At 44.3% G+C, this 20,432-nt stretch overlaps 1 protein-coding gene across 2 annotated transcripts in view; it reads right to left on the minus strand.

Annotated features, from left to right (window-relative positions):
- The window catches only part of LOC146182800 (uncharacterized), a 106,578-nt gene that overhangs the window by 76,447 nt on the left and 9,699 nt on the right, over positions 1–20,432 (minus strand). The window contains exon 3 of one of the 2 annotated variants that reach the window (XM_084608925.1): positions 15,881–16,048. The exons of the other annotated variant lie outside the window; for it this stretch is intronic. Within the exon in view, the coding sequence (XP_084465051.1) occupies positions 15,881–16,048 (168 nt within the window). The remainder of the gene's footprint in view (positions 1–15,880; positions 16,049–20,432) is intronic. 2 annotated transcript variants of the gene reach the window in all.

Consider the following 20,432-nt stretch of genomic DNA (forward strand, 5'->3'; position numbering starts at 1 on the left):
TGAAAAAACGATACAAGTTTAATTTTTGTGGTCTAACGTCCCAAAGCGACAAAAGCTATGAGAGACGTCGTAGTGGAGGACTCTGGAAATTTCGACCACCTGGGGTTCTTTAACATGAACAAACATCGCACAGCACGCAGGCGCCTTGCTTTTCACTTCCATCGAAAAGCGTTCGCCGCGGGCGGTATTCGCCCCCACATCTTTGAGCGCAGTAGTCCAGCGCCGCAACCACTGCACCACAACGGCAGGGCTAAAAAGAAGAAGCGGTATAAGGGCGTACCCACTTATGAAATGTGACATGCGCGCGCACTGAGCTCCACCGCATAGAACAAATCAATTTTACTGTGCAGACATGCAAATACGCATCTGACAAGCAGAGCTGAGGGCAAATCGTCGCTCCTCTTTTGTAGACTATTCGAGCTCGGCGAGTGATTTGCGCGTGTCGAAAACTTAACTGGCTAAGGTAATTTAAGTGAGACCTAAAACTATGTTCCCCCACAATGGGATACCTTGCACAAATATTCACGTATGCAACCTCGCGTGAGCAGAGCCGTACACAAATGCGAACCCAAAATGGTTCTTATAAAATGGCATTTCTTCGTTCTGTAATGATCAGCATGGAGCTCAACAATGTGTCATAGAAAACACAATTTCCTGCTGTTTATTTAAAACATTGTAACAAAAATATAAGCAAAATGTAAAGAAAAACACGGCCGGGACACCTTATGAAAACGCCTATTTATGTGGTAGCATTAGAAGCGGCTTATGCCTTGACGTCAAGTGTGCATCACTTTTGCATGGTTGGCTTTGTGGATCTCCGCACGTCTGACTGCACACCGTCAGAGTGGTCTAGCGGCCGACACCCAAAGCTTAACTAAAACTTGTCCTTTTTGGCTGTCTTTTTTCGTCCGTACCCAATTATGTCACGTATTAACAAGTGTGTATTTATCAAATACCTGTATGCACGTATTGAAACTTTAATAAACTCATTCTCTTTCTGAAAAGTGTGGTCAGTGGATTTGTTAGGTTTGGTGTCCAATAGCTACTCAGGCCATGAAACAGAGACGTAGTGGAGGGCTCCGGAAATTTTGACCACCTATGAATCTTCAACGTGCGCTAACATTGCACCGTACACGGGAGCATTGGTTTTCGCGTCCATCGAAAATCGGCCGTCGTGGCCAGGATTCGATCCTGCATCCTTGGGTAGAACAATCAAGCGGCCTAACCCCTGCACCACCGCGCCGGGATGATTCTCAAAATAATGAGGATTCCTAGCTATATGAGTGCTATAATAATATAGTGAGGACTGCCACAATGGTGGCTTGGATATGACACCATGAGCGCGTTTCGCAAGACGCCTGTGACTGCTTTATTGCTCTGCGAAATGCGAGCGATATGTGCCCTTCTACACCTTATATCATTATACTTAGAAGACTTTGCAGCTGATGCCACTGTGCATGCTCGTTCTGATTATTATGAATATGGAAGGCCGGTTCACTTCCGTTCCTGTACAACAGCCAAAACCAGCACACGTAAATTAATTGCCAATATGCACATTTTGTGATTTTATAAATGCATATTTGGTGACGAAAGTACTTTACATTTGCGTGCTGTTTCATGTCATATACGTATCGATGTAAAATCACCATTTTCATTGCCTGCCATTTATGTGGGCAGCACGGGTACCTGCTCCGTGGCTTGGTTGGCTTGTGTTTTGGTGCAGACGTAATTAGTCATAATATTAAATATGGGTTCTTTCTGAGATCCGCCACCACATATTAAGATTGTCATAACTTGTATCGATGCCTCTTTCAGAATATGAAATTAATGAAACGTTCACAGGCGCATTTTTGTATGAATAAGGTAATTTTGAACGGGCGTGCTGCTCAAAAATAGAGCAATTTTGTTCCTCACATGCTTCAGTTAGGTGCAAGATATTGCAAACTTCCACACAGTTCGCATGTATGTTTACCTTGTGGTGTGGGAATACAACTTCGTGCCATGTACGTGCTCATTATGAACACGATACACAATGGCGTGCATGAAACTACGTGATAGCGTATACAGCTCGTTCGATCGAAAAGGCGTCGCCGTTAAAGACCCACTGTCTACCCTCTGGTCGGAAACATTTTCTTCCCTGGTGGCAGTGAGGCTTCGACCCCAGGACGCATGGCCGCAAATGTTTTTGAAAATAGTAATTATTAACGCAATTGCCGCCACCGCAATCACTTGATGCTGCGTTTGCCTCTCCTTCAGATCCCTCTCAGAGGTTTTTCACTCTCCTGTCCGGTCATCAAGCCTCCGCAGCCAAATTTTTCTTCCTCCTCCGCATCTGGCGGAAGGGGAGAACTTCCCTTGGAGAACTTCGGACGCGTTCGTCATGGCCCTGCCTTTGCCTTTGTTTTTTCTTTTTTTGCTGTCTCGTGCACGTTACACAGTGTCGGCGTACCTCTCTCCTAAAAGGGAGTGAAAAGGAGAGGTCGCGGGCGAGGGCAAAGCGCGCCGCGAGCCGTGGACACAATTAGTGGTGTACGCCCATTCTTCACACATTAGTCAGCGAGACGGCCCAATGGATGTCGCTGCCAGACTAACGTCAACCTCGCGGCTCGACGGGCCAGCTTAGAGAACGGGGAAGCTTGTTTCCGAAGGAGAGGATGAGATAGTTATGATTTGTATTTTTGCCGCTTTGTAGCGCGCGTATTGCTGTGGCATTTTGCACAGACTATCTCCCGTACCTGATCGAAGCATTGGGCTTCTTTGCTTAGAAACACTTACTCTGAGCAGTGGCCCTTTAAAACGCGCGTCCTTGTTCATCAGAACTGTGACGCAACCGTTCTTTTTGTATTGTACAATGATTGATAGTACCATCTAGCTTCTAATTTACCATCGATCTCCTAGTCAAGTTGGAGGCTAATTTTCTATCGGGATTCTAACCGAAGACGCATGTACAATTGTGAGCAAAAGTGTTATATAACACGCAGACGGTGGCGGAGCTCGGGAAAACTAGGGAAAACTGCATTCCAATGCCATCCAGCAGCAGCTATCTGTAATGGAGATGATTGTGACGGTACCCATTCCGTCACCATGCTAGCTTCTAATTTACCATCGATCTCCTAGTCAAGATGGAGACTAATTTTCTATCGGGATTCTAACCGAAGACGCATGTACAATTGTGAGCAAAAGTGTTATTTAACACGCAGACGGTGGCGGAGCTCGGGAAAACTAGGGAAAACTGCATTCCAATGCCATCCAGCAGCAGCTATCTGTAATGGAGATGATTGTGACGGTACCCATTCCGTCACCATGCTAGCTTCTAATTTACCATCGATCTCCTAGTCAAGATGGAGGCTAATTTTCTATCGGGATTCTAACCGAAGACGCATGTACAATTGTGAGCAAAAGTGTTATATAACACGCAGACGGTGGCGGAGCTCGGGAAAACTAGGGAAAACTGCATTCCAATGCCATCCAGCAGCAGCTATCTGTAATGGAGATGATTGTGACGGTACCCATTCCGTCACCATGCATGTGTTGCAGTCGCTGTCCTTGTCGCTGCCGATACATGTGTTTCCAATACAGTTTCACGAGGTCAGCCACCGGCTGCAGGATGTATACCACTTTTGCTCAGGAATGTCCCTTATATTGTCGGCCGTTCATTTCAGATTAAGTGTCCACCCAAAAGTGAGACAGATACGGCGCCTTTCTTTACCCCCCAAAAAAACAAACCAATTAAAGTTGCTTAATACTTTCCAAACTCTAAGGTCGTCCCTTAAAGGCGGCGTTAAGGCACTGGTGTCAACACTTAGGGCCAAGCTCAAACATCCATTGTTTTCGGCATTAGCTGCGTCTGCTGGGGGAATGAATGGCATTGATTTACAATTGCTTTTTAGTTCGTAGTTTATTGACGCAAAGAAGACTGAGGGCAAAGATCGCCAAAACAATGTTTGTTTACCTTTGCGTGGTACTAGGTAAAAAGAAACGGAATCCTGAGATGCCCTGTGTTAAAAACAACAATAATTAAGTAATGTAAATATTTGGAATCAATTAACGGCACATAAATAGGCCATAAATGCGGTGCTGTGGATTTTGTAACGAAATATATCATGTTTAAGTTGAAGCTAATTGCTGCAGTTTCATTTGATCAATACGGTGATGAATTCGCTTTCATTATGCTGCACTACGGCCCTCGCTTGTCTGCGCCAGGGCACACGTTACCCTGACAAAAGTAATTCAAGAAAATCTTTATATTGGATAAATATTGAGGTTATATTTAAATATACTATGGTCTCGTCAATTACTCTAACGGGGTGAAGTGACAAAAGGAAGGCTGCAATGGCAAGTGACGAAGTGTGATTATGCATTTATTAAAATGAACAGGTTAAAGGAATAAGAACCCAGGCGGAATTGGCCGACTGGCGATCAATGAACAACCAGCCTCAGGTCAGCAGCCGACCTGACCGGCCAAGCGTGCTCGGCCGAATGAAAGCGCATGGTTGGTCAAGTACCATGTTGGGCGAAAGTCGGTCAGCGGCCAAGGCCCAAGCTTGGAAACACGACTAAATTCCGAGCAATTCGGCCACGGTTGCTTGGCCATTGCGAGGCATATTGTCAGCCACACACGCGTTTGGGCAGAAGTCGGCCAGCGCTCATGGCCCGAGCTCGTAGCACAGACCGAACGCTGACCTGTTTAACAATGATTACTTAGCCATTTGGCGACTCATGGTTGGCCTCGTACCAGGTTGGCGAGCAGCCGGCCAACGCCCACCACACAAACATATGCACATAATTGATGCCGATTACATTCATAAGGCAGTGAAGGAACGATTTAGGCGCCACTTAGTACGACCGTTCAGGCCAGCTCTTTAACAAATCCTAATTAAACTGGACTTATAATAAGGAGTCCTTACCATACACTGTGAAGTTTAATCCGCTTAATTGCACCCTAATATGCACTCAAACTGTGCATTTTGTGGCTTAGAGAAACCTCCGCGAAGAAGAATATTCAGTTTATCTATCAAGAGGGCAGAACTGGTTACTGGTATTTGATAACGTTTGCCACAGTATTACAAAACATATACTGAGCAATCAATATTTCCGGAAAAAAAGTGGACAGATGAGGTAATGAATCTTCCTACTGTATGTCAGCAGAACTAAGCCGCCTCAGTGGTTCATCGTGGTCTGAAAGCATTCCTGCGGTTTAATTTCGACATGATCGTGATTAAAATTGTGTAGCGACATTTTGTGGCGCTTGTAGAGCCCCACAGTGATAGAAGCCTTCGCTGAAGTTATGCGATAATGGTATGAGAAACCACGAATTTAATAAAATTACAAGGGTTCAACGTTGCTGAACCAAATATTGAGCAAAAGCATTACCTGCGGATGACCGAGCGCTCTTTTTTTCTTCTTTCCCAGCCCACATATAAAGCCCACCGCTGCATTTTTGTTCAGTGATACACATACTGGACTAGCAACAACAAACATGTCTCCCGCGGGCACATGCGACCCGAGTGACGAACGAAATTTGAACGCTTGCACGCACAAAGCAAGCAAGGGAAGGTTGGTTGGTCTGGTTGGTTTCTTGGGTTTAACGTCCCAAAGCGAATCAGGCTATGAGAGATGCCGCAGTGGAGGACTCCGGAAAGTTCGACCACCTGTGGTTCTTTAACATACACTAACATCGCACAGCACACATGCGCCATTGATTGGTCAGCGTACTAGACTCGAAATGTCGGTAAAGCAGACAAAACGAACTTTGAGACTGCCCGGTAGGAGGGGGGCTAGGCTGACAGAGGTCTCCAGACTACGGTCTAAAGTGTATCAGAAGGCCACAACCCGATTCTGCTAATCTCTTACCTTCGATAGTACACACTTTACTGTTAGCTTGGTCCGTTATGATGTCTTATCTGACTATATTGTAAAATACGCTGTAAATAAATATGTACGGTCCACAAGGAACGGTCTGATCTCCGCACCGTAATGTGTCGTTGAGCCACACACACAGCGGTGGTCACCAACACCCCTCGCAACGAGGCAAGAAATGGGAAGAAGAGAACAGGAAAAATTACTGTATGGTGTCTCAACTCTCCGATATCTTGTTCCGGATTAGTATTTTTGTATTCAAAATTTTGTACTTGTATTTCCTTTCAGTTGTCATTTGTCTTGTTCAATTCCAACACTAAAATGTATTCCGTCTGCCTATGCATCGGTACCGGGTTATGAATACAAATTTTAGGGGTTGATTGGCTGATTCCTCAAGGGCGTCAAAAAATGGCGGTGGTGCCGTGCTATCCTGCACCACCATTCACTAGCAAGCACAAATTCCTTCAATTACGCCCGATGTCTGCAGTCGCAAGGCGAGCAAACAAAAGACAGCCAGAAAATTCAATAATACAGGCCAGCACTGGATATTCTTCAATTTTGCGAGAAATGCGCGTTGTTGTTGCTATTATTAGCGAAAAACCCAAAGACTGGAACAAATAATAATACACAGGTGAAACAAGCCAGCATCGTCAGGTGAATTTGTTTTGAGGTTAACCGAATATATACGGAAGAGAGTGCCAAACACCAGCCACTCTAACGCCAGGCGGGTTAACCAAAGAGCTACGAGTTTGTATATACAAGGCTCAAGCAAATGTCATCGTCAAATGATAAACTGATCCCATAAACACAACGTAAGGCAAGATGGAGTCCCAAGTCATTCTCCTCCCGCACTACCAATGTATTGCGGGTAAACAGACCAACAGTATATACATCTCACAACAACAACGCGGCTGGTCAGACATGGCCCTATCATCGTTTGCTTTGGTGTAGCTGTTTAGTTCTCAACCATCCGAAACGGTACCAGAAAGCGTCAGATCATTAGCAACCTAATGGACATGTAGTCAGTGTGGGATCTCTCCATGATAACCGTTCCAGGCCCCAAACATACAGTACCTTCGCAATTGTGCGAAAAGCGTTTCGTTAAAGTATTTTTTTCTCAATATTTATTTTCTTGCATAAGTGGTGGTTGAGATCACCGGGATGGAGAGCGAAATGAGATTCACTAACATATTATTTTATCTCTTTTCACTTCTATTCTTCTCTCATGCATCATAATAAATTGAACGATACAGGAATTTTTCACATAATTTGAGATCTCTAAACATGGAAACCTGTGGCGTGTTAAGGAATTGACGAACTTTACCTCAGCAATGTAAGCGCCCCAAAAAATAGTTTTAATCTTCCCCTGGATGCTATACTCAATGCATAAAATTGTTTCAGTTGATTGAACGATGCCGTTTTTAAAACAATATGCTCCAAACTCTGCAAAAAAAAAATTCTTTTCTTTATATTCGGACCTGTACTGTAATCAAAGCCCTCAAGATAGAAACACTTCAGATGGCTCATTGTACAAACCAACGTCATAGGTTTTAATCTGGAAAATTTTATGAGAGTAAATTTTGTTTGAAGGGAGAAGCTATTTTTTTATTTCAATAAACAGCCAGGGTGGTAGGCGCTACCGAGCTGTGGCTTCACTGCGGTACATGTACATGTCGCCGCCTAATATCATGGTTCGAATATACAATTGTTCTTTTTACGAAGCTAACGTCTGACTGTGTCGTTTTAGATTAATACAAATGCATCGCAAGCAATATGTTTTTGTCAGCTGGCGCCCAATTTTGAGGTCTCGGAGCGCTCTGTGAAGGCAGCAAAGCATCGGGGCTGGTGTTGCAGTGTCATCATTGGTCAGTTTTCCTGAAATCTGTCGACACTAAGACTGAACAGTTTACGTAGCATTTTACAGCTGAAATATTACTCAGCACCAAAAGGTTTACGTTCCCTCATAGTAGGTGATTATAGAGTATACGTACATGATTTTTTTACTCTTCTTGCCCTGAGCTCTTCGTTTTCTAGTCAACTCATGTTTTTAAACGTTTGAATCGTTAGTGCCATACGAAGCTACGCCACCTAAGTACTCAAGTCTATTCCTTGACGCCAATTTGTAGATTTTGTAGTACTTCAAGTATTCAGCATGAGATGTTGAGATCGTAGCTGATCTGAAGTGTATTAACTGTAATGAACTATGACCGCGGTTACCATAGATACAGTTTCAAAGGCAGTTCTCTTCTGTGCTTCAACTTTGTAACTTAGCAGCCCAATTATTTTCATTCCATTTTTCTTATTTCTGGCTCCGGCAAATACACCCTGGTGTGATTTGCTGGTTGACTTATTAGCTCTAAAAGGTTGCTTACTACCATACTTTTCATTTTGCCACGTACAGTATTGCGTTTTAAAGAGTGAATAATAAATATTCTGGCAATAAATTATGGTCTCTCTCACGATAGCAGAGGCTGAGGGTGATATTGCCTTTCTTTATTTAATGAACACTCGTCAGTAAAACCATTTTTTTACCTTACCAAATTTGATTTATGTCCGTGAGTATTCCTCTCTGCAATGTGGCTTAAACACACTAAACAAATCGGTTCCAAGCAACTCAAATGTAGCCTTCTCTGCATCCTACTTTATCTTCCTACCCATGACACTGACTCCACAGGTTATATGTGAACCATAATTCAACGCGGTGTCACGTAGGTGTTCTGCAGTGAAGTCACACTTGGAAAGCGCATCGCTGTTGGTAATAAATTCGAACCAAAAGTTATTTCGTCAAGCAAAATTATCTGAGATAAAATCTAGGATAAAAGATAAGACCTCACTGTGTGACATGAGGTGATTCGGTTTTTCTTCTCTGGAGGGCCATTATTTTTATACAGGACTGAATATAAAGAAAACGACACTTTCCGCGGAATTTGGAACACTTTGCTCTATAAATTACGTCGTTGAACAAGCTTGCGTAATGTTTTGCTCAGTAGAGTATCCTGTAAAGTCGTAAACATTGTTCCATATGAAAAAATATTCCAGAAACCATAATTCTTTTTGCAGCTTTAGCGACTCAAATGAATGCTAAAAATACTTATATAGTTCCATCATCAAGTCACAGAAGAGAGCAACGCCAAGTTAGCTTCTATAAAATAATATGCGCAATTGCATCTATCTTTAGAGCATTATTGAAAATATTGTTTATTAGACCAAGTTGTGTTCCGCCGGGATCTTCAAAAACTGACTGCATCAGAAAAAAAAACTTTGTTCATAAAAATGCTTTGACAAAAGGACTTCCGCATAGTTGCCTACACGACCAATTGTTTTTTTTTTTTTTTTTTTTTTTTCAGGCGAATTCAAAGTGGTCGCTGTTGGAGCGGGGGGCGATATGTACAGAATGATCCTGTGTAACTTATATTCCGATAAGCAGTGTGAATATTATTGGTTTAAGGTTACACAAGTAGGCAGCCTTAGGATAGCCCGTGTTACTTGACAAAAAAAACGAACACGACCATGTCTTAAATATACCACACAACAGTCTGCTCTGCGGCCCGATGCGCCACGACTCCTGCGCTCACATTGGCGGGTTGATGAAGCGCTGCCAGACGGGCACTTTCTGAGCTGGTAATGACATCACTCGGCTTTGCTGCTGTAGCTAAATAAACGGGTGCGGCTGTTGACAGCGCACTTTGTCGGCGCGTTGCGTGACTAAAGCCGCTGACGATTATCTCTGAGCAAGCAGCACTGAGACATTTAATTTGTGGGGTTTAACATTCAAAATCGACTCATGCTATGAGAGACGGCGTAGTGGAGGGCTCCGGAGGTTTGGACCACCTGGAGTACATGTGCCTTGCTTTTCTGTCCGCATCGAAAAGCGGCCGCTGCGGCCAGGATTCGAGACCGCATCCATGGGCACAAAAGTGGAGCGACCTAACCACCGCACCATTCATGGCGTGGTCAGTGAAGAACTGCCCCGATAAAACTGCTAAGAAAACATTTCGCACCCTCTGTGCAGGTGGATTGTACAGGGAGACAGATAGTAGGCACTTAATTAAGCTCGGTAATAAAAATGTTTTATTATAATTATAAATCGAATTCTTTATGATCTTCGGCGCTATGACTATAGACCGAAAGTGAAAGTTGCCAAAACTGACGTTCAGATGTGGTTTATGTTTTTTTAATTATATTTATTTGGAACATGAAAACATCAGAAATACTGAATACGAAGCTAAGTTGTCTTTTCTGAAGAGATTATGTGGAGAACGGCGTCAGTGAGCGCAGTATCATCTCAAAAATCCACTTTTCTTCACCATCAAATAAAGATATGTATTTGCACATGAGGCATGAGAAGTGCGATTGATGATATTTTGTAGATATGCTCTGTATAAAAACCAACTCAACGCCATTTCATGGGCGTATTTTTGGCTGTCCGTGTTGCCAATGCCATTGCCATCCAAGAAAACTTGAAAACTGGGCACACATTGGGTGTTTCTAACGTTCTCGTTCTGGTATAGCTGTAGTTGTTCAGCTGAAGTAATAAACGTTCAGCGTTTTTTTTTTTTTATCTAGTCGCGAATAGAGCTCTGTTGGGTACGTAATGATCGTTTTCCAGAAAGACCGCAGCGATGATATTTTCTTAGTATTTATAGGTGAAATCTGTAAAGGTTGAAAGTCTTCCCATATATATTCCCAGCTTTCGTGTAGCTATATTTGTAGTTGCATTGCACGTGTTTTCCCGCTAGCTCGAGTCTAGGATTAAAAGTAAACAATTTACAACAGGCGGTTGAAGCCGGTTGCAAACTGCTGGTAGCCACTTTGCGGAGCACAGGCAATGTTTTTGTTTTGTAAGTAATGAATTAAGGTTATTCTCTCCAATTGCTGAATTTTTCCATTAGACAATAAATATGATTTACAATTTCGAACAGAAGCTTCTTGAACACCTCTTTCATGCAGTTAGGAAATCTCACGTATACCTTTTTTTTCTCATCTCCAGAGAAAGTCGCCGATATAAGAAAAAAACATTACCAGCTGATTCGCGTTCAGTAACTGTGCTACTCTCAACCCTAATCTCAGCGAACGAAACATGCAACACTGACTGATTGACCTCTTCCAGCATAAGGCTGGTATGCTGGGGATGGTTGTTTCGTGTCATCCATTTGTTGCGCATTAAGGCGCAAGTTATAGCGAGCGCGCCGCACTCTGCTATTGCGACAGACTTCAAAACTGGAAAAATAAAAATGGGAGGAACAATATTTGCCAGTATAGTAACCAAAACAAGCAATTATAGTCGCGTTGAATGGTTTGGCTGACGCGGGAGACTAAAACATTTTCAAACTGTAGGTCTGCGCCGCAGCTGGGCGTCGTCTCAAGGTGGCATTTGAATTATCTCGCTAGGTGTTTTTGCTTTTTTTCTCCTGTTGGCGGGGTTTTCTTCTATATCTGAAAAAATAAACGTACTTGTGAGGCTTCTTATCGCAAATAATGGGGTGGAGGTTTGTGGAGGTGCTCTTCAATGTAGCAACTGCAATTTACTGTCTCAACTCACTATTTTATGGCCCCGTCGTGGTAAGGCAGTGGTTAGGGCGGTCGGCCACAATGCCCAAGGATGCGGGACTGAAACCCGGCCGCGGCTGCCGCTTTTCATTGGAGGCGAAAATCAAGGCGCCCAAGTCGTCAAAATTTCCGGAGCCCTGCACTACAACGTGTCTCATAGCCTGAGTCGCTTTGGTACCTTAAACCTTATAAACCAACCAATTAACCAATATTCAGTAATTTAGTAAAAGAATCGCAATTAAAAATTGCGAACAAAAACTTTTCATTGGCACTCAAAATGGTTGCCGGCAATATAACAGGCTTTCTTCGCCGATATTCGAAATTTGCTTGCTTAGCCCTTGAATAAAATTAGCTTGGACAGCCAGTATACAAGTTCTGTAGCTTTATCGAAAACGTTTGGAAACATTCTCCCGCCTCAACGGGAGGTTCATTTGCACTGTAACTTGCACAGACCTTAAGCGGTGTTGTCCTTTTGTTGCGTGGTAAGATTTACAGTAGTTCTTACGTGGTTTGGTGCCGCATTATGAGAAACCAGAACTGTCTGTGACGAGACTGAAGGAACGAAAGACGGAAACGTCAATTTTCTGCCGAAGCGCAGCGGTGGCGCCATTTGGCATCAGTACAAAAACGTGCCACGCCTGTGTGGGCGGTTCTGAACCGCGTCACTTTCCACGAGTGACGCCAGATGGCGCCATAGCTGCCTTTTGCTGATGGCAGTGTTGAAAGAGAGTAAAGATAGGCTGTTGAAAACTTCCGCAGAGCGGAGTATGGTGATAGCAGCCGCGGGGCTAAACGATGTCCTAAATGGTGACGCTGCAGGAGTGGTAGAAGTTTAGCTAAGGGAGTTGACGATATCAGGGAGATAACGCAGCAAGCGCATATAGTTGTATGCACAGTACCGGATGTGCTAGGATCGAACAGAAAGCTGGAAAAGGACGTGGTGACAGTTAATCAGGACATAAGAAAGTTAAGCCTGGAGAAGCGTTTCGAAGTGGTTGAGGTAAATAGGGAGGTGCATAAAGCAGGCTTTGGTAGGGCTTTTCAGCGAGATGGCATTTATTTTAACAGAAGGGTGGGAGCAGAGGTCGGCTGGCACCTGGCAGGCAGGGCTGTAGCTTTTTTCGGGGTCCGCGAGGACTCCGTGCACAGAGGTAGTTAGAAGTGAAGCAGAAGAAAGTGTAATAACGGAAGCTGAGCGCCCCAAAAATGGCAAGGATGTCGAGAAAGAAAAATACAAAAAAAAAATTTAGCACTAGGATCAGCTACATAAACATGCAAGGAGGTAGAAAAAGAGCGAAATGGCTAGAGATAGAACAGCACTTGAAGGATGACAAAATAGGTCTGTACGCTCTATGCTAGACTCATCTCGGTGGTCTAGAAGATCCGCCGTTTATAGAAGGCTAAGTCTGGGAAGGATGCAACAGAACGAGAACGAAAAAAAAAGGGTGAAGGGGCAGGTATGTTGATTCACCAGGGAATAAATTGGCAAAGGAACAGGACACCAATACAGGCAAGAAAGTCTCATTGCCGATGTAAGCTAGGTTGGAGACGGGGCTGATATTATTATCCTGTGGAACATGAACGGCCACATCGACGATCTGGATGGATACACGGATTGTAACGCGAAGCTAATGCTAGGTATCTGTGAGCGACACAATCTAGTTATAGTAAATAGAGAAACAAAATGCAAAGGCCAAATCGCATGGGAATTCCGCAACAGGCAGACGACCATTGACTACTGTCTAATGTCGCAGGGAATTTATAGCACGGTCACAAAAATGGAAATAGACGAAGAAGGGGAGCGTAGTCTGGGAAGTGATCATAAACGAATTAGTCTGCAGATGGGGCCCTTGATGAAAAGAGAAATGGAACTTAGACAAAAAGTAAACGCAAAATTAAACGACGATCAAATAGCGCAGATAGCAGCAGACATAGAGGAAGCAATCGAGAAAATCCCCATGGAAGACTGGGATTATGAACAGGTAGAACTACTCATAAGGAGGAAAATTAAGGAGGTTAAAGTAGCAAACCGCTGGATGGAAAGAGGAAGCCACGGAGCTGGAGGAATAAGGAAATCAGGGAAGCTATTGAACAACGACGGGCTGCTTCAAAGGAATACAGAGTGGCAAAGAAAGCACAGGTATCTCAGGAGGAAATCGACCGAAAGTGAGAATCATATCGACAAAATAAACTTGAGGTACAGGCCCTTGTCCAAAGTAAAATAAAGCAGTCCACCGATCACTGGATGGCTGACGTACACGATGCCTCTAGATTCGGAGCAAGAAACATCTGGAACCATATAAGCTGGCCAGGGAAAAAAAAATAAAAGAAAGCAGGATCTGATTCAAGATAACGAGGGAAATTGCTTAAAGGGAGACAACGCAGTGAACTTCATCACATCAGTTATAGCCGAGTCCTTTAAGAGCGACGATAGGGTAACCTCCGCTTATCAGGAGGCAACACAAGGTAGCAGAATACAAAGCAGCTTAGAACTGACCAATCTAAACTGGAAAAAGGCAAAAAAAAAATTTACCTAGAAACATATCTACAGAATTAAATGGAATTCCCATCAAGCTGATTAATGAACTTGGTCCAAAAGTTAGGAAATGTTGTTAAACGCTTTGGAAACAGTCATAACGAATACGCAAATTCCGGACAGATGGCGGCAGAGTAAAATGAATTTGATTTATAAAGGGAAAAGAGAAAGGATGCACATAAAATCCTACAGACCGATTACGATAACATCTCTTATGTACAGGTTGGCCATGCAGGCGGTGAAATTAAAGGTGCAAGCATGGATAGAAAGTAACAATATACTCGGAGAACTTCAGAACGGTTTTCGAAATGGTAGGTGCTTAGATGATAGCCTCTTCGTGCTTACCCAATGCATCGAAATATCTAGAGTGAAAAATAGAGCTTTGTGTTTGGCCTTCCTGGAGATAAACGGGGCGTACGACAACGTAAACAGCGAACTCCTGTGGAAGATATTAAAAGAAAAAGGTATCGGCTATGAGATAATAGAGCTCCTACAGGGAATATACCGAGATAAGAAAGTAGAAATTACATGGGAAGGGATAAGAAGTACGGAAGATGTCAAAGTATGCAAAGAATTAAGGCAAGGCTGTCCTCTATCATCGCTGCTGTTCATGCTTTACATGATAAACCTGGAACGGAGGATACAAAAAAGTAACATAGATTTTAACCTCTCATATAGATTAGGTGGAAAGGCGGTAGAGCAGCGCCTCCCCGGTTTGATGTATGCAGACGATATTGTGCTGCTAGCAGAGAGTCTGGAAGAATTGCAAACTCTAGTTAAGTATTGCAGAAACGAAGGGGACGCTTTAGGCTTCAGTTTTAGTGCAGTTATGTCGGGTCTGATGATTTTCAACGGCTCAACTGATCAGGGTATTAAAATCCAAGGCCATGAAATACCCAGAGTACCAGAATATAAATATCTGGGGGTATGGGTAAACGAAGGATTGGCATACATTCGAAAGCATCAGCAATCACTTAAGGCCAAAGGGCGAATAAATGCCGGGAGAATGAAGCATATGGCATTGTGGGGATACAACAGGTACGGTATGAGGTTTTGATGGGTATTTGGAAAATAATTATGGTGCCCGGACTTACTTTCGGAAATGCGGTTTTGTTCTTAAAATCAGAGGTACAGACGACATTAGAGATAAATTAGAGAGCCGGTGGTCGATTAGCACTAGCTGCCCACTGCAAAACCACAAATGAGGCGGTACAGGGAGATATGGGCTGGGCACCTTTCGAAGCATGGGAAGCTCTGAGTAAAATATTATATGAGGAACGCCTGAGGAAATTGGACAGTAACAGATGGGCAGCTGAAGTATTTAAATACCTGTACTTAAAATTCGTCGACTCACAATGGAGGAAAAGAACTAGGAAACTAACCTGTAAGTATGCTGCTCACAAGGACGAAGAAATAAAGAGCGTTACGCAAGAGATGAAAAACAAAGAATGTAAACATTGGAGAAATTCGGTGGAAAAGAAACTGAGTGTGGAATTATACCGAAAGTGGAAAAGGCAGATCAGGAAGGAAGTTTGTTTTGATAACTCAAGAGGAAGTGCCCTGCTTTTTGAAGCTAGATCAGGGTGCCTTAGAACACGCAGCTACAAAAAGAAATTTAACAATGGAGATGACGCATGTGCTGTATGTGATAACTCCAGTGAAACAATTGACCATATTATACCCGAATGTTATGGTATCCACCCGAAAGTTGATGCAGGCGCAGTAACTGTTCCTGAAGCTCTGGGGTTTAGAGATGCCAGTGGCCGGGTGATGGAAGCTAGCAAAAAACGACTGGAAGATTGGTGGCTTAAAAGCAGAGAAATTACATAATGATAATAATGTAGAAACAAAAATTTAATAACTAGAATGATGGTATAGTTAACCAATCTAAAACAATAATTAAGATATAGGGAGAAAAATGAGCATGATAGCTACTGCTACCACCCCGTTTCAAAGGGGACGCTCCATCCATCCATCCGTCCAATCCTCCATTCCTCCGTCCGTCCGTCCATCCATCCGTCCGTCCGTCCGTCCGTCCGTCCGTCCGTCCGTCCGTCCGTCCGTCCATCCATCCGCTGAAAACTACGCTGCCGTCCTTTGCTCCTACAAGCGGCCAAACAAGGAAAGCACCATGGTCAAACTTACCTCGAAAAGAAAGCATCAACAATGCGCAAGCTTTGTGCCTGGTTTCAGTGCAATTAGCTTCCGGTTGCGGCTGGATAATTTTTCAAAACGCATCAGATAAATTTGCAGAACACTGTATTTGTAAATTGGTACACCCCATATTTCAGTGGACTTGAGATATCGCCCGATGGCTACTGAGGCCATTGTCAATCCTTGGCCTCGAGCAAAGCTGGGCGGCCGAACTCGGCCCGATTTTTCGTTGGCAAATATGGTCAAAGGCCGAGCGCGGGCGACCATAGGCTTGCTGCTTGGGAACAACTGAAATCGAGCTACTACATTTAATCATATCAACGCCAGATATTCTGAGTGTGATGATATCTGTAGCAAAGTGAAATGGGTGCATTCATCGAACAGCGTAAGCCTGGAATGGCATCCTGTGCTGTCATTAGCCTTCCCATATTGAGATAGTGCAGTGGTCATTGCGAAAAACATCGTGCCAATTCCCAGCGCTTCACTGAGAATGAGCTTTGTTCAAAAGATCGAAGCGCAAGAACCAATGTGCTTTTTAGCACACTTCAGTTCTCCAGGCCTGTTTCCTAATTTTTCTGCCATGCGTCCTCGTCCGTGACGCTCATCACGACGGCACAGCATATATTGCTTGCTGACATGTATAGACATTGTTGGCGGTGTCGTGAGGCTGGGGCTATTTCAACCATGCCTACACTTGGCAGCGTGCGTAGGCTTCGGGTTTAGGAAGGATTGGAGCTTCGAGATGGGTAGAACAAAAACAACCGGGTTTAATTGCAATTTGCGGACAATTATTTACATGGAGAAAAAGATAGGAACAGCAAAGTGTCAAGAGTTAAAGGTTCATTTTGAGAAGAGTCTGGGCGAGCCGGGACTCAGGACTCAGGGCGTCATTTCGTGCTCTGCGCCACCCGTAAATCCCCTTATGTCAAAACCCTCTCTGATGACGCTGAACAATCTATTCCAGGGACATCGCTCAGATTTCGACAACCAATTGAACACGTCACCGAAGTGATGGTCTGATGCACCGATTGGTCGGTATTGCTTCAATGGCCGTAGTCACTTATTGTCTGGTAGACCGTGGGAGCGGCGAGGAGGTAATAAACCTTTGCTTCTGTAAAGGTCCGCCATGACGGTGCAGATGTGTTTCCCTCTCAGAAGCAGACGTATACGAGCAGCGCCACGAAGATGGCTTCCTGCATCGTCGTGCATTCATCTCTTTCCTGCGGTCACTAGTGGTTGTCTTTAATTGCCGTAATCCCCAGGCTCCTTTCTTCCCCCGAACGTCTGCGGACCGGTCACTGCGATCATCCCTAGCTGACAATGGGTGACCCTCGACGGGAAGGGTTCACAGTCGAACAAAGCGTGGAAAACCACCTCGGGCAGTTTCTCAGGGGAGAGCATTTACTCTTATTTTCTCAACTTCATTTCGTCAGACGAAACGTCGCCAACTTGACAGTTGTACGACCCACAGAGGCAAGAAAACTAATGCTTCACCGCCCTCAGTTTCTTCTGAGGGCTGTTGAGAAGTGCGTCGCAGATAAACCCCTTCATCTGAGATACCTTTCACAATACACTTTACAGTGCTAAAACCACCTACCTATCTGCTTATATTCCAATCAGTCTCCGCCAAAAGACATTCACATACTCTGGTGCGACACTATGGTGCGACACTAGAGGCTATCTTAGGCCAATTTTCCTACGGTATTACTAAACGTAGTCTCCGAGTATGCACCTACAAACTCTAAGCACAGCTTTGTTATTTTAGTTTTCTTCGAGGGCATAAACAAGGACACAAGCAACGTCTTCCAGAGCAGTTATTGTTGTGCTAACCTTTTATTTTCGCACTCACTCCTGGCACAATCAGCAAGAGCAAAAAAAGGAGCCATAACAAGCTGTACGACGCTTCCGGGTCGCAGTGCGCGTGAGCGGCGGCCCTTGCCTGTGCCAACATGCAGTAGGCACCGTATCACATCGCGCAACAGCCTTCACTGCTATCGCTCCCATTTCTCGTCCTTAGTGCGCCAGAGCACGTATGTACACGACATTGTTTATAGTGAACTAGATTATGGGTACTGGCTCAAGAGAAGGCCACCGCCAGCGCATGAAGCACACAGCGCCGAAATCTCGGGAAGCCACGTGGCGACGCTGTTGCGCCTTTCACTTGACGGCGACAGCCCCTCGACGGCGTCACGACGGCTCGATCACGGCCTGCTTTCTTGTGGAGCGCGCTCCGCCTTGGAGTAAATGCGCTGTCGATGATCTATAAGGTGCTCCAATTGAAAAGATAAGACATGTAGCCCAGTAAAGGGCGGATTATATGGAGGAATGATGACCCATCGGGGCCCTTTGCTCTCCTTTTGTAGCCGCGTGGTTACGATCGGCAGCGGCACAGGGCACGCCATGCACACACAATTCTCACCCCGCAGCCGCACTCGATGTTTCGTTAGCGCCAATAAAAAAAAAAAACGCCGACAGCGCCGGGAAAAAAAGGGTAGGCAAGATATGGCCAGACGCATAGGCTCTATAAGGGTCTCGCATAACACAGCGAGCCAGTCATTCGATATGCCAGCGACGAAGAGCAGCCTTTTGGATCGAGATATACAGGGCATCGAAGAGATCCGGTCACGGGAATAAAGAACGCAATCGCTAACAGGGTCATAATGCATACACAGCTTTGCATGCAGCACGTGCACGGATCCATATTCTCTGGCACTGCTTTCAACAAGACCGCAATGGGCAAGTGCAATGCCTGTTTCCTCGTTTACTTCTCGATTTGGACTTTTTTTTTTGCGTTTACCTGTGTGGCGCTCTGCAAACAGTGAATAACAAGACAAGCAAACCTCAATGGAGCAACTATTGTTTTGCTGCTGGCTGTAGGACCGGGTAAAGTAGAGTGAAGGCTGATGCTCAGAATATATCGTTATTTGGTGTTCTATAAGATGGAGCAAGACGCCGCATACGGGAGCTAACTTGCACCATGCAAAATTTTGCACTAACCCCTCAATGTGCGCGACAATTGGCCAAAGCCTGAAACTTATTGATGAGCTTCTTGCTCAAGGTTAAATAGGTGAAGCTTAAAGTTCTTTCTTTAAAGTAGGATTGTCAAGCGCCCAGCATACTGGTCTAAAAGAGTGATTCAGGATTTGTTATACATGGTAGGTACGTGGTCAGAAAGTGCGCCTTCAAACTTTAATGTGCCTCTTGCAATGATATCCTCCTTGTAGATTCATGTGAAAAAGAAGCGCACCATCTCCCATCATAGTATACAGAAACTGCGATTGAGGCGGGTGTTTTTTACCCCCTATAGATGCTCTACCACTGGTCTGTAAAATTTAGTTACAGAATGTTGCGGCGTTGAAGAACCGCATGCCAACAGCATAGCAGCGACGTGGTAACCCTTCTGAGGCGAAACATTCTCTATTCTGTTGGGTTCGCAGGAAGAGATCAGCATGGTAATCCAGCTTCTACGTGCTTACAAGCCTACCTTCACCCTCAAGGACGCGCTGAACAGCGAAAATGGCGCAAAGCGAAAAAAAAAGCGAAAGTTTGTTGAGTAGTACTGTGCAAAGGTCTGTCTATGCGATGCTTTTTGTTTTCATATAAATATTTCTGAGTCATGGTAAATTAAACCATTTTGCATTTTGAATGCAATGAGACATCACACGTCCTTACATGAAGTGCAGCGGGTCTTATTCAAATGTCAGCTACACTCCACATCAAACGTTCTGGGCATCACAAGAGGATAAAAAATGTTCGCCTTTGTTCCACAAATGTCCAGCGTAAGGCTATACAACACAGAGACAAATAACTTGAAGGACATTCCTGTATGGTGATAAACTGATAAACTGCTGGTTCAGCTGAAACGAGCGAGCACGCATGTCCCAGGTGAAGTAGGGATTGTATATATGTATGTTTGTAGGGAGCGTCCCCTTTGTAACTGTGTTGCGATAGTCGTCACCATACTCAACCTTTCTTTTTTTTTTGTTTTTTAACCTAGATGATTCGCCAACTAGATTTCCTTTTAGTCCCGGGTTATCTTTAAATGCCCGCGTTTAATTTCGCTTTAGCTTGCATGCTTCCCTTGGATGGATGGATGGATGGATGGATGGATGGATGGATGGATGGATGGATGGATGCATGGATGCATGGATGCATGGATGGATGGATGGATGGATGGATGGATGGATGGATGGATGGATGGATGGATGGATGGATGGATGGATGGATGGATGGATGGATGGATGGATGGATGGATGGATGGATGGATGGATGGATGGAGCGTCCCCTTTGAAACGGGGTGGTAGCAGTAGCTAACATGCTCATTTTTCTCCCT

This window comes from Amblyomma maculatum, chromosome 7 (genome assembly GCF_055883805.1).
Source record: "Amblyomma maculatum isolate TAMU_Amacu chromosome 7, ASM5588380v1, whole genome shotgun sequence".
Classification (NCBI taxonomy): domain Eukaryota; kingdom Metazoa; phylum Arthropoda; class Arachnida; order Ixodida; family Ixodidae; genus Amblyomma; species Amblyomma maculatum.